The 15000-nt window shown below is 37.6% G+C and overlaps 1 protein-coding gene across 1 annotated transcript in view; it reads left to right on the forward strand.

Annotated features, from left to right (window-relative positions):
* Positions 1–8477: 8477 nt before the first annotated feature.
* LOC122795507 (corticotropin releasing hormone binding protein) overlaps positions 8478–15000 on the forward strand; it is a 285745-nt gene continuing 279222 nt past the window's right edge. Inside the window, exons 1-2 of the mRNA XM_044063692.1 lie at positions 8478–8781; positions 9100–9193. Coding sequence (XP_043919627.1) covers positions 8689–8781; positions 9100–9193 — 187 coding nt within the window. The 5' untranslated portion in view covers positions 8478–8688. The remainder of the gene's footprint in view (positions 8782–9099; positions 9194–15000) is intronic.

The raw sequence follows: 15000 nt of genomic DNA on the forward strand, positions 1-15000 counted from the left end.
TCCAAACTAATCTCATAATGTATCCCAAATACCCTCTCTTAATACCTAATTCCTGCTCTATCTGTGTCTTTTTAGATCAAGGCCTATCCTTGGCAAAAACATATCTTATCCTAATAGAGATAATTTAAAATACCTAGTTAAATTCTTCTGCATATAATTCTAAGGCATCCTACCTAAGGCAGGCAACAAGTATTGTTTAAACCGTGAGCACTGCTGAACTGTTGAAACTTGAAGTATGTATTTGTTTAATAATTACTTTCTAGTTATTAATGAAGTCTTTGTACATAAAGTCTAAAATATCTTATCTAATGCTTGTAACATGTTTTTTGTATAAACTGTGAAGATTCCTGAACTGTTTAAAATTTGTAGTATTTAACTGTATAACAACTAGTACCTGTATATTAGTAGTCTAGTAATCTCTTGGAGCTTATCTCCCCGGGACTCTACTGAAAATGGGCATAAATCCAGTTAGACTATCCCGGTCAACAAATGTAAAATAAAATAATAAATAAAATAAATAAACTGAAATCTAAACCAATGAGATGGAAGGGAGCAGCAAAGCCACTTGGCTTGGGATCCAGACTCTACTACTCAGGTGGGTGGCAGGCGGTGTAGGAATTGTGGTGAGAGAGGCAGTGAGGATATCATCAGAATTAATGACAGCCTCAGACTCCAGTAATGATAGGGCAGTATTCTATTCATAATCTCAGCCTATGCTCCACAGCAGGGCAGGATCTACTAGCAGGACAACATGAATTGGTGTTCATAATGGGTGACTTGAATGCACATATTGGACAAACAAAACAGGATATGAGGACTGCCTGGGTGGGGCAATAGGAATAAAGGGGGTTGGGATGGTGGCTTAATGACTAAGGTGTTTGCCTTGCAAACACAACATGCAGGGTTTGAGTCTCACAAGGGATAATTGGCTAGGCTTAAAATGGCTCACAAGAGCAGTTAGCTTAGTACTAAACTATGAACCTATGAACCTATAAAGAAGGAAAAGCCATTATATGTCTGGCAAATGCCAACACATTGCCCAAAAAGAGAGACAGTCACAGGATCACATACAAGAATAGCTGCAAATCAGGTAGACTTCCTCATAGTAAGGAAAAGGCAGTGGGGTAGAATCCATGATTGTGAAGTTATCCCCAGTGAAACATTCGGCCCACAGCATAAACCACTAGTTGCCACAATCAGCTGCAAGCAGTGGTCAGAGAAGGCTCTAAGTGAGCAGGCTGAAGACCTGGAAGTTGACTGGAGAGAAGTTCAAGGAATTACTAAGGGCTCTAGCACCCCAAGAAGAGGAGGAAATAGGTGGAGTTGAAGAAGAGTGTGGAAGTGCCTAAAAACAACATGTGTTAGGACTACAGAAAAGATATGTGACTGAGCTAGGTATGGAAATGAGGTACATAAGGAAAGCTGGTGGTGAAATGCAGAAGTGCAGAAAGTCATCAAAAGAAAGAAGGAGTGCAGGAAGAAGTGGGAGATAGAAAAGACTGCCCAGGCTAGGAAGGACTACTGGTTAACTAACAAAGAAGCTAAGAAAGAAGTTGCAATAGCAAAGAATAGGGCATCAGAGGCAGTGTACCAACTTCTGGAAAGTGACACAGTAAGTGGCACAAAGAAACTATATCAGGTTGTAAGACAAAGACAGAAAGATAGTCAAACACCCTTCATAAGGGATGCCAGCAACAACTTGCTCACCTAGTCCACAGGACATCAAAGGCAGATGGAAGGCATATTTCCAGCAGCTTCTGAATGAAGAAAACCCCACAGAAGCTGTTCTGCCCCACAAACAGCCTACGATGAGAGGAGAAGAGGAGCCCACAATAGAAGAAGTAAGAACAGCACTAAGGAAGATGAAGTCAGGGAAAGCAGCAGCCTCAGATGAGGTCACAGCAGATATGATAAAAATGCTGAATGAGATAGGGAAGAAATGGCTTCTGATGGTACTCACAGCAGTGTGGAGAGAAAGAGGTATCCCAGATACTCATGCCAGTGTACAAGAACAAAGGGGACATCCAGAACTGTAGGCAGTTCAGAGGCATCAAACTCCTACCACATTGCATGAAAGTTCTGGAGAGAGTGATTGGTAAATGGATACGCAGAGTAGTACAATGTAAGATGGGAGATGAGCAATTCAGATTCAGATCAGGATGCAGCACAATTGACCTGATGTTTGCATTGAGACAGATACTTGAGAAGACGTTAGAGATGAAGAGAGAGTCTAACTGGGCATTCCTAGACTTGGAGAAAGCATATGATAAGTCCCAAGAAAGCTGATTTGGGCAGTACTGCGGTGGTTTGAAGTCCCAGAAACATTGGCAGAATTAGTGCAGGCTATGTACAAGGACCCAGTGACTCAAGTATGAACAGTGTTCGGCCTCACAGAGGAGTTCCCAGTGGCAGTGTACACCAGGGTTCAGCTCTGAGCCCACTGCTGTTCATACTGGTGATTGACTACATTAGCAAACAGGTTGGAGGGGACAGATCAACAAAGCTGCTGTATGCAGACAATGTGGCAGTACAGGCAGACCCTGAGCTAGAACTTCAACAATGGATAGTTGAATGGAATGCAAATCTGAAGCTACATGAGATGAAACTAAGCATAGATAAGACAGTGATAATGGCAGCAAGCTGGGGAAATCAAAAGAAACTGAGAATAGAGATAGAAGAGAAGATAGTGGAACAGGTAAACAGCTTCAAGTATCTGGAAGGGGGTAGTTGAGGAGAAGGGTAGTCTGGATGAAGAGGTCAGAGCTAGAATCAGAGGGGCTGCAGCCAACTGACAAAGAGTATGACAGAAGAATGCCAAGGAAGCTGAAAAGTAAGGTGGACAAGACAGTGGTGACACCAGTGCTACTGTATGGTATAGAAACGTGGGCAGTAAAGGCAGAACAGTTAAAGAAGTTAGAGGTGATGGAAATGAAGTGCCTGAGAAGGGTAGTAGGGTACACACTGTGGGACAGACGAAGAAATGAGGACATAAGAGCAGAAGCCAAAATAGCTCCAATTGCAGAAAATATCAAAGAGAACAGATTACGGTGGTTTGGGCACATCTAGAAAAGCAGAAGACAATCTGGTGAGGAAGATTTGGGACAGACAGGAAGAAGGTAGGAGGAAGCAAGGATGTCCAGCAAAGAGGTGGATGGATTGTGTGAAGATCTGCGACAGTCAGGCATGAGTGGTGAAGAAGGCAGGAGTGTGGCACTGAATCAAGAGAGCTGCAACAGTTAACACGATACCCAGACCCCATGTAGAAAAAATGGCTAAATGGAGGCTGATGATGATGATGATCATGAATGAAGGGCAGCTGCACACAGCGGGATTTGAAGTACAAAGAACCTTACTTCACAACAGATTCATGAGTTTTGGGTCTGAATAGGGTCCTGAAATGACTTTAGATCTAGTTATGTAAAGCAACTGACCCTTTAAAGAAAATGTGAGTTGAACTTTATTGTCTGAAGGTGCAGTTGTTTTGTTGTTCCCAATTGCCAGATTTGAGAAGAGAGTTACTATGCTGTTCACAAGTTCACGTACATACTGCTTACAGGTTTATACATGTACTGTTTACAGGTTATGTGAGTAGTGTGAGTACTGTTTACAGGTTTGTGTAAGTACTGTTTAATAATTGTCTGCTACTCTGCAACAAGCTTGTTTAGAACAGAACAGTGCATGTAGATGCACAAGTTGGCTGTACTTTGAGAAATCCTACCGGAAACATGAATTTATTTATGTATTACTGCATCCTGACTTTTTGATAAGAATTTTCTTTCTTTCCAAATTCCATTTATGTTTCAATATATCTGATATTTAAGTCAGAAAGCTTGCCTTGCTGCATTGACTTTTTATGTAAGTCACAAAGCTGACTACAGTTTTTCTTTGCAACAAATCAGTCTTTATGCCATCACACACACACACACACACACACACACACACACACACACACACACACACACACACACACACACACACACACACACACACACACACACACACACACACACACACACATTCACACGTACTTGTGGTGCCTGTCATAAGTGTAAAGAAAGATTGAGTGTATAGATGTGTGATCTTTGCTCTCTTTCTTTCTCCCTCTCCCTCTCTCTCTCCACTCACACACACACACACACACACACACACACACACACACACACACACAGACATATATACATATATATATATATATATATAAATATATATGTGTGTGCGTGTGTGTGTGTGTGTGTGTGTGAGTGTGTGTGTGTGTGTGTATCTTTATAGATATATATCTATATATATATATATATATATATATATATATATATATATATATATATATATATGTATATATATATATATATATATATATATATGTGTGTGTGTGTGTGTGTGTGTGTGTGTGTGTGTATAGATTTATATGTACAAATTTCACAATTCATTGAACATTGTAATGTAGCCTGAACAGTCTGGTAGCACTAAGCAAATCACCTGAATTCACCAAGATGTTTTATTTTGAAATTCAAAAGGATGCATATAATTAAACTAGTGATACAATGTCCCCACGTATGGACAGCTTAATGTATGATTCAAAAGTAAAATGGACTCGTACTGCTGTTGAATTTAGCAGTACTGCACAGTTTTTGTATGACATCTTAGTGCATATTATAATAGGAACTTGTGTGCACACTGCATGCCATGTGCTCATTCATTCATTCATTTTTAAAGCCAATTTTAATGCAATCCTGGGTCACATGGGTACAGTATCTAAATCATCAAGCAATGGGAATTAGGGAGAAACCAGTTCCGGACAGTACATCAGTCTATTTCAGTACACAGACAGGCACACACATGGAATCAGAAACACACACACACACACACACACACACACACACACACACACACACACACACACACACACACACACACACACACTTACTGCTAGTTAATGAGTACTGACATTTCACCTGATCTGTATGTTTTTCTGATGTGAGAAGAATCCCAGCTCTCAGCAGAAACCCTGTGGAATTGGGTAGGTATGCAGACTCTACAAAGAAGATACCACCACAGTCAAGAACCAAACCAGTGGACTAACTGGGCATTAACTCTAATGCTCTGGACCAGCTAGTTGACACCCCCACAAGAGGTGTCAACATCCTAGATCTAGTGCTCACCAATATGGGGAACCACTGTAGCACACCCACTGTGAGGTCTTTCCTGGTGAGATTTGACCACAAATCAGTCTCATTCAAAGTATCTATCACACCTGCCCCCCCCCCCCCCAGTAGCGTTCTGTATTGCTCATCTCATAAGTAAGGGCATTGCCTCCAGAAAAAAAGAAGTTATAATGTCCCTGTACTCTTCCCCTCATAAGGCCAATAACTGAGTATAATGCCTCTTTTGCTATGTACCTTTCCATGCACCTGCAGCAACTGGAGAGACCACAAAGATTCCTCAGAAAGAAAATTCAAGGTCTTTAACATCTGTCCTATGAGGATCATCTGAAATCACTGTCACTTTATTCTGTTTCATACAGACTACTCAGAAGCGATCTCTGACCCTGCTTTATTGGAAATGCTGCATATCCGTAAGTCAAAAGGTGAACTGGTTACTTTCTCTAAAGACCTTAACCTGGTATGTGACATTAATAGAACCTGCAGGTGGGACAGTTTTGTCTCTCAGTGGTTACCACACCTTTGGAACAGACTCCTACTTCATGTTAAACAGAGCACCTCATTGGCCTTCTTCAAACACAATCTGCACAATTGGATGGGTAACCATAAATTCACCACAGGGTTTCCACCCGTGTCCTTCTTGGACAGGGAAGATAGGTGCTGATCATGGAAATAAGGGTAAAACTTGGCTAAGCTTGTAAGGGCCCTATGGTCATTAGCCTAGTAACCTCATATGATCCTATGAAATGTTGCACCAATTTGTCATAGTGTCTAGTCTGTACCAAATGCAACATGACCTGCAGCTACAATCAGTCCACTTTCTTAACTTGAGCATCTCTACCATGTTTTCAGATTTCATGCACACATTCTACGGTAGTATTTTACCATTGCGTAGTTGCTACACAGTCTTCAGTTTGGTTCACTGTTGCGTTACAAAACTAATTCTTCATATGTAAAGAGCTACAACACCATTTGTTTGAACAAGCCCCAAGCTAAGGATCCCAAGGTAAGTAATTTTAGATTAATAATTTCTTAATATCGATAATCAAATTAAGCAGTAGGCAGAAAGATACATACTGAACTGCATGTCCTCTTGGTACCAACTTTGCATATTTTGAGGGTTTTCTCTAAAAATGTTCCTGCAGTGTATATGCATGTGTATATCTATAATGTGTGTGTGTGTGTGTGTGTGTGTGTGTGTGTGTGTGTGTGTGTGTGTGTGTGTGTGTGTGTTTATGGGAGCACTACAGAATCCTGAGACCAAAATCTCGAAAGTTCAAAATACTGAAAACATCTTACCCTTCCACTATATGCTACTTAAATATATCAACGCCGAGACTGCACTTCACTACACTAAGTGCAGTCTCGGAGTTGATATATTTAAACAGCAGGAGAAGAGTAATATGGTTTGTCTTTTACTTGTTTCTTTATGTACTTATGCTGGAATATTGTAAGTGATGGTATCCTGTGTGTTTTCAGTATTTTGCGTTTTCAATATTTCGAACTTTCAAGATTTTGGTTTCAGGATTTTGTGCTTTCAAGATTCTGTAGCGCTCCTGTATATATATATATATATATATATATATACACATATATGTATGTGTGTGTGTGTGTGTGTGTGTGTGTGTGTGTGTGTGTGAGTGTTAGTCACCATGTCAAATGAATGTTAGGCTAATAGCTGCCTAGTCGACTCCATATGGGCGACTAGGCAGTTGACTGACAAATGTACAACATTGCACAAATCCAGAGGTTGGTAAATGTGCCCTTTCACTGTGTTTGTCTGATCTTATTGTTAGTACATATAATTAGCAGGGTATGTGTTGGGTGGGGGGGGGGGTTATGTTGTTTATAAAAAGCAAGACACTATAGGCTCTGAGTCGACTTCCCTGCTTTCGACCGTATTCAACTAGTATTGCTTCAGTCAATTTTGAATGTTTTCGCTTATAAGTGATACATCCATGCATAGATAGATAGATAGATAGATAGATAGATAGATAGATAGATAGATAGACAGATAATATGTGGATAGATAGGTAGAATGCACACAAGCGCGCGCGCGCGCGCACACACACACACACACACACACACAAAACACACATGCTTATTTCAGTGAGAGTGCTGGAGTTGCAAAGCAAGTCAATTGTCACTTTAGCTTTACTTTTAATACCATGTATTATATTTCCTCTTCTGCTTTCTGCATTAGTGTTTCTTTCTCCAGCTACTCTTTGAAAAACAGAAAGACAAATGCAAATATTTTAGCACTACAATAATGCACAATGAACAACAAAAAATGTTTACCAGGAAAATTGATTTTGCCTACAAGATTTGGATCATATATATATATATATATATATATATATATATATATATATATATATATCAGTGTATGATTTTTATTTCAATATAGTTTCATAGCAATATCACAGCATCCATTGAACCATAAATCACCCCTCATCACTATATTTTGCAGTTCTGACAATGAACTGTGACCATCTGACTAGTATGACTTTAAAGACACTGGTTTCCAAAGCTGGCATCAGGACTGTCTTTGTCATGTATATTGTAAATTGCAGACCATCAGTAAGATACTACTGTTTCTGTACTAGATGCCATATCTTAAATGCAAAACTAGAAACATGGAATGCGATACCATGTATGGAACTCTGGCTCTATGTAGTCTGTGCAATTAGCCTTCTTTAAGAAGTACTAATGCTCATCATTTTACTGCACAAACCCACCTACCTGCTTTATAGTAAGAAAGTATGTCACACATGTTAAAGAAAGCATGCCCCATCAGTATATTAGTGCTAGCTTTTTCAATTAATTAACAGTAGACAAATTAGTTACTGAGGTGAGCATTCTAGTAATTTGCTTATAGCTTGCCTTTCTGGGTGTTCGAATTAAAACTGCAGACTCCCACAGGTGAGTTTACATCAGATAAGGTGGTCAGGACTGTCTAATTAAATTTCTCCAGTAAGTTTCTCCTTAGCTTGACAATGTCATGTCTAGGCTGCTTGGTCCTTGAGTGAGTGGGTTTTGTCCTTCAACTCCATTTGACACTGATCCCTTTCAAAAATCCAGCTGCGTGGTGATTACCTACTGAAGCTGTGTGAATGGTCTCAGGGCTTTAATGACATCGCTAAGATTGGGACTAAGGGGAACATAATTAAACCGCAGGTACTAGGAGGTACTGCACACTTATCTGCTGTGTGTGTGCGCGTGTGTGACAGTGTCTGCAGAGGGGAGGGGGCGCGCATCGGTGTCACTGGGGGGCCGCTGCCTGTGAGGTGCAACCCTCGTCACATTCACGCAACTTTGAGAGAGAAGTGCGGGGTAACCTATGGATACTCGATTGCTATCAGAGATGATGAATAACACGAATCCATTACAGACGACTGCGTCCCTCTCTGCACAGCCCCCTAGCCCTGTGACTACCTCTATAAAAGAAGGGGACCTGGATGTCCCTCTAAGCTGACCCGTTCCCTCCCATCCTCTGCAGAAGTCGGCAGCAGGAGTTCGGAGCCCCACCATGCCGGTGTTCACGTCGCTATTTGGGAGCAGCATTCACACAGCCCTCCTACTCATCCTTACAGCGCTCAGGGGAGAGGCCAGGTACATCGAGGTGAGGCACTGCCGCTTTTTACTCAGGTAGAAAGAAGTTTGTGTGATGCTATGCTATTTCCTTACTAGTACTCTATATCCATCTGGTTCGTAGCTGGAAAGCCTGCTCCTTAATTGTAGCTACATACTTTATTAGCTTAATCTGTTCAAGCCTAATTTATTTATTTTACTGAACCTAATGTAAGGCTGTTTCACGATCTGTTTTAGTTAGTTAGTTAGTTAGTTAGTTAGTTAGTTAGTTGTGCCTGCGCATAATAGAGGGATGATACTTTTTTGCCTGCAATAGAAGCATGATACGGGTTTTCTTTCCATTTAACAGAAAAACGGACCCGTGGAAGAAGACCGTTTTTCACTGTGGAGAACTGAACTCAAACGAGAATTGACTCCTGAACATCTGTACCACCGATCATTAAGTGAGTAAGTGGGTGTCATGGTATGCCTTGCTGTTCTTCTATTAGAAATCAGGGCACTTTTTGAAAACTCATACTATTCAGTAAGGAATTTACTAACACATTCCGAAGAGTTAAGTTATCGAAATGTTTAGTACCACTTTCTCAGTGTAATCATTATTTGTTGTGTCAGAAACTTACATATTTACATTACAGGGGCGAAGCAAACATTTGCGACAAAATCCCATGCCACTCAACCTGTTAGTGCTAGAAATCTGGACAAACCCTAACAAAGTGGGGGACAAAGGCCCAAAAATAGGGACATATTTTAAATATTGCACTTAAACACTTAGAAATTATTAGAATATAAGGGTTTGTGTTAGCATGCATTTTTCTGAAGGATTTGGAATCTGAAACCTAACTGTATGTCATAATTTAGTGACTTCAGTCCTCAGATCATCCTACTGTAGGGTTACCACCTGTCCCACTTTACGAGGGACAGTCCCTATTTGGGCAATTGTGTCCTGCAAAAAAAAATGGCAAACGTCCTGAGATTTTAGGACAAAATTATTTCCTATATTGTATGTAATAGTAGCATAAAACAGTTATTCTGTATCTGAAACACCTAAATGTTATAAGAAACGAAATAAGGAACTAAAATGCTGCAAGAATAAGCTTTTATTTAGGCAAAAAACTGAAGTTCTGTTCTTTGTACTGACCGTGGGTATGTTTTGCCCTGTAAAATCTGACGTTTGTACCAAAAATGTCGCACTTTGGGCATTTGAAAAGGGGGCAACCCTATCTTACTGATGTGCCAGAAAATCACAAATTTTAACAGACCAAAAAATATAAGGCAAAAACCTGGACATCCTTTGAAAAACTGGACAGCTGAGTGGTATGAAGACCGTCCCTGAACGTAAGGGTCACCCTGTCTAATCTTTAAGGAGACAATTCACAAGCTGCCTATTGTCTTAAGTCTCAGGGAAGATAAGCGTTTCCTTTGAACTTAAAAACGCACACACAGATACGTCATGGATACTACTGACAACAATATTTTATTATATAACACTGTTGAGGTTCAATTGTGTTACAATAATTTAGCCCACTGTTGGAAACCATATGTTTGCTTAACAAGGACAACATTTTTTAATTATTTATAGAAACTACCCCCCCCCCCCCCCCCCCGGCCCACAGATTGAAATTACTAACTGAAAATGCGCCCAGTGCACTAACAGCATACAGTAAATTCTAACTTCACGTAGACTTTAATATCCTGGTATCCTAATCCTGGAATGGAAAAAAAAATACATTAAATGCTCATTGTTGGGTGTCTGAAATATGTCCCAATGGATTGTTTTGCTTTAGGACTGTCCATCATAGTATAATGAATCGCAAATTCCTCAGAGTGAAAATACTTAAAGATTAATATACTAAAATACCGTGAAATTTTAGCCTGAAAAATATATTTCTGAATAATGCAATCAGCGTAACTGTGTATATTTCTGATACCAAGCCCCCCTGCACCCACATTTGTGTGTGTGTGTGGGGGGGTGCTACTCCTCCACGCCCCTTATTCTCAGTCTGATGTCGCTCTGCCTTATATATTAGCGGTGCTCTCTGTTTTGTCTGAAAACAAGCACTGCACTAAAGTCCAGGACCGGGTAAAACACAAGGATAGCAATTAAGCTATGGGGCTGCAGTGGGTGCTGCTTTCCAAATGGGCAACACCGGAGCTTCCCCCTAAAAAAAATTGAGTATTTTTAATAGTTATAATTTGAGCTTTCAGTTTTTAATAATGATGAATTGAGGATACTGACTTGCATAAATATTCGTTTTCAGGTGTTTCATGTCATGATATTGTGAAGTCAGTGAAATGAAATACTGTCTTGCAAACATTGTTAGTCTTAGGTCAGCGTGTACTCGTTTTTAAAACTGCTTGTTTTTAGTATAAAAAGGATGATTAGCATGCAGTCTTTGCCTGCAGTCCAACTGCCACAGCCAGCAAACATGTATTTTATCCAGTGCAGCTAAGTGGTGTACAGAAAGCACTAGAGAAATGTAATCTGCTAACATGATTATTTATTTCTCCACTTCAGCAGTGTTTACTAAAAAAAAAAATCCTGATAGGGCCTTTTTTCTCCATTATGTCAAGGAGCAAGTTTTCATGCTTGTTCTTTGACACTGCAGTACTTATTTAGAAGTACGTGGCTGTGTGAGTTAACATACTGTAACCACCTTCCTACTCTTTATGAATCAGTAGTGAATTAGGGATACTGCATAGTACTATATTGAAAATACTATCCATTTCCTTTTCTGGGGGGTTTCTTAGCCTCCTTGGTTAATATACTAGCTACTCTTTGGCAGATGGACAGTAGAGTTGACATTTTATAGTTATTATTTTACTTATTTATATTTATGTATTTATTGGGACAGACGACTTGGGCTATTGCCCCATCTGACTCATAGCCAGGGAAGAAATGCTCCATGCATAATTATAATACCAAAATGGTCATAGAAAATTAAGGTGCAAATAATTTGAATTGCAAAACAATATCTTAACAATGTTTACAATAAATACATATAGTTACTAGTATAAATATGTCTCTTTAAAAATTACATGTAAAGTAAAGAGTATAATTATGTGAATAAAGACAGAAAGATTTAGTGGCATATTAAGGAAAGTATAGCAAGAGAAGAGTGTATAAATACAAGTATCGTGATAAAAGATAGCCTAACGATGAAAGGAAAGCAGAATAAAAAGTACTATAAATCTTCTAGACCTAGAGTAAGAATAAAAAAACTATTAAGTCAATTTTATGCCTATATAAATAAAATGTTGAGGCTATAAAGGTATAAATTGAAGTATGATATTCCGTTTAAGAAATTAACACATATTATTATTATTATTATTATTATTATTATTATTATTACTATTATTATTATTATTATCATATTATTACTATTATTATTATTATTGTCATTGAAATAAGAGTATGTGAGATGCGTTGTTCGCACCATTTGGTTGTCAGGTGTTTTTTTTTTAATTAGGTTGGAATACTTTGGGACTGGGATATGATTGTATTTCAATTGTGATTTTGTTCCAGGGTTTAGATACTAAGGTTGTGTATAACGAGTCTCCAAAGTGATTGGTTGACTTAACTACAGGGAGATGGTTTTGAGAGACAGGAGTGAGTACATGACACAGTATAGAGTTCCCTAAAGTTTGAGATAGCTGGAAACTTCTCCGGATTCTAAAAGAGTTACTTTTAGTTGATAACAGATAATTTAGATGAACAACTCCAGCTAAAATATCTGACTGAGCATAATATCACGTAATCTTTTGGGTCATATGCTATAGTTTCTGTAGTGCTATATGCCTCTTCTAGCAGAGATTCTTATAATAACTTTTTTATGCAGTCCAGACCCCTAAAAAAGGATCCCTTTCGGCTGTCATCCTTACTCTGTAATATGTGTAATAAGGCAATGCCGCAAAGACAGATTTGTTTCTGCTTTCTGGACTATGGTCAGTATAGTGACCCAGATACTCTAGACAATGCTGATTTGTGATCTTATGGGTACTAATTGCACCTTAGTATCGCATCCTACTTTAATATAGTAACAATGTTTCTTACTATGGATTACTACTATTTTACTAGTGCAAGTAGTACTTCAAAATTGATACAAACTGTTGACTACCTAAAAATGGTCTTCTGTTTCTTAATTTTCAATTTGGTTGGTTTGTATGACATGAAATTTTGAATTCTCTTTATAGATATTAAAATATTACTGTGGACTAAATAAAATTAATACACATTGGTTCCAATCCTTTTCTCACCATATCATCCTCAAAATGTAACAATTGCCGTCTGTCTAGTAGCTCTACCTCATTCAATGCATGTACTGTATCAATTGCTACAGCTACAAGTGTGTATGTGTGTGTGATATATACATTTGTTTAGGGTGATTGCTATTTGCTAACTGTCGCTATGCCATGCCCCTCATAATATAGCAGATTTTTTTTTTCTCTACCTTTCTTTATACCTTACTGCTGAATGATAGTAAACACTAAAAACTTAGAATAACAGTAATTTTCTCACAAAATAAATGTGATAGTTGTGGCAGTCAGATTACAGGGGCTTCAATCGGGTGATTAGTTTTGCCTTTGATGAGATTAATAACAAAATTTGAAATTTACTTTGACATTATAAAGTGCCTCCAGCATTCATCTTCACTGCAAAGCATTATTCTGATGCATATTTTTTTCTTGGTAGGAAAAAAAATAAGCTTTGGAACTCCATCCAGTTTTTATTCTTACACATTGGTTGAAGGAGTAAGCCGCTAGGATAAATGGACTCTTTTCAGTGGCTGCTAGAGCCACATGGTCTACTAACAGAAGCTGAAAGAATCAACCTGAGGACTTTGTACTAAAGCTTGTTATTATATCATACTCTTCAACTCCTGCTTCAAATCCTTATTCTAATAGTTACATATTAATGCGTCTCATGTTTTTAAAACATGCAGTGACAGTGGAAAACTCAATACTAATTATTTGCAAGGAATGGAATTTCATTGGTGTCAGAGAATGTGAAGTTTATCTGGAGGAAGTGATCAGTCACTAGTAAAGAATAAAAATGTAAAGATGAGGAGAGATTCAAAACTAGTAACAATTAAATTATCAATTTAAAAGAGAAGGGCATATTTCAAGTTATAATCTCTTTAAAGAAACTCAAAAGCATGTTTTCAGTTTGTCTTTGGTAGTGCATTTATTAATCTCCAAAGTAGATAGCAAAGTGTAGCTCCGGTGCAATAAAGGCTGTCTTCCCTCTTCCGACACTTTTGTTTCACCAATAAATCATTCCAAATTAATTAGTATATAATGAACTTTAATAATACAGCTTATAAAACAAAAAAAACGGATTAAGCGCTTTCATCTCCCTCCGGAGACTTCTTCAGAATCACAAATAGCACATCTTCCATTCCTTTTATATCATTCAATTAAAAACTTCATTGGCTGGCCATTAAAACTTCAATTATTCAATTTAGCAAAGAAAAAGATACTTCCAATTTAAAAAAAATCTTTATGATGTACACACATTCCAATATTTGTGTATATATGTGTATGTAGAGTAAATCGCTTGTGTTTCTTCTACTAATCAGTAGCATGTATGGTTACAAATATTTAAAAAGATGTATTTAAAAAAAATGAATAAACTTATAGAACTTGTATTTTTAGGAACAAACATATTTTATAAATCACATATATTATATATTATGTATTATGTATTATGTTATGTAAAAAAGCCATATTGTGTAAAAAATATGTAAGACCTGTAAAAAAGAAAAACGGACAATATATGCTACTGTATGTTTCTCTACCAGATTATGTAATAATTCCTCTCATACAATCTCTCTTTTTGCCACTACCTTTATATGACTACTCACAATTTTCAATTTATATATAAAGCCATTGTAATTAGCTATACATGTACACATAAGAATACATAAGAAAATAAATAAAATGCATATAATTGATGTTTAAAAATCAATATAACCATCATACAAATACAACTATGGTATATAAATGCGTATACAATATGCTCTTTTAAAATTGGCTTATTAAATAGTAGATAAAAAGTAGTAAATAAATATGTAAACCTGTGAATAAATATATAAATAGATAAATAAATACATGTATATATTTAAATACCTCCATTTTATCTAAAAAAAGTTTTTAAGAAATTTTTTAAAATTTATTTAAAATTGGGATGTTTGTGCATGGAAAAATGGAAAAATAGATAATACACCAATATATATATATATATATATATATA

Source organism: Protopterus annectens, chromosome 2.part2 (assembly GCF_019279795.1).
Source record: "Protopterus annectens isolate FY-2018-M chromosome 2.part2, PAN1.0, whole genome shotgun sequence".
NCBI classification, from domain to species: Eukaryota; Metazoa; Chordata; order Ceratodontiformes; family Protopteridae; genus Protopterus; species Protopterus annectens.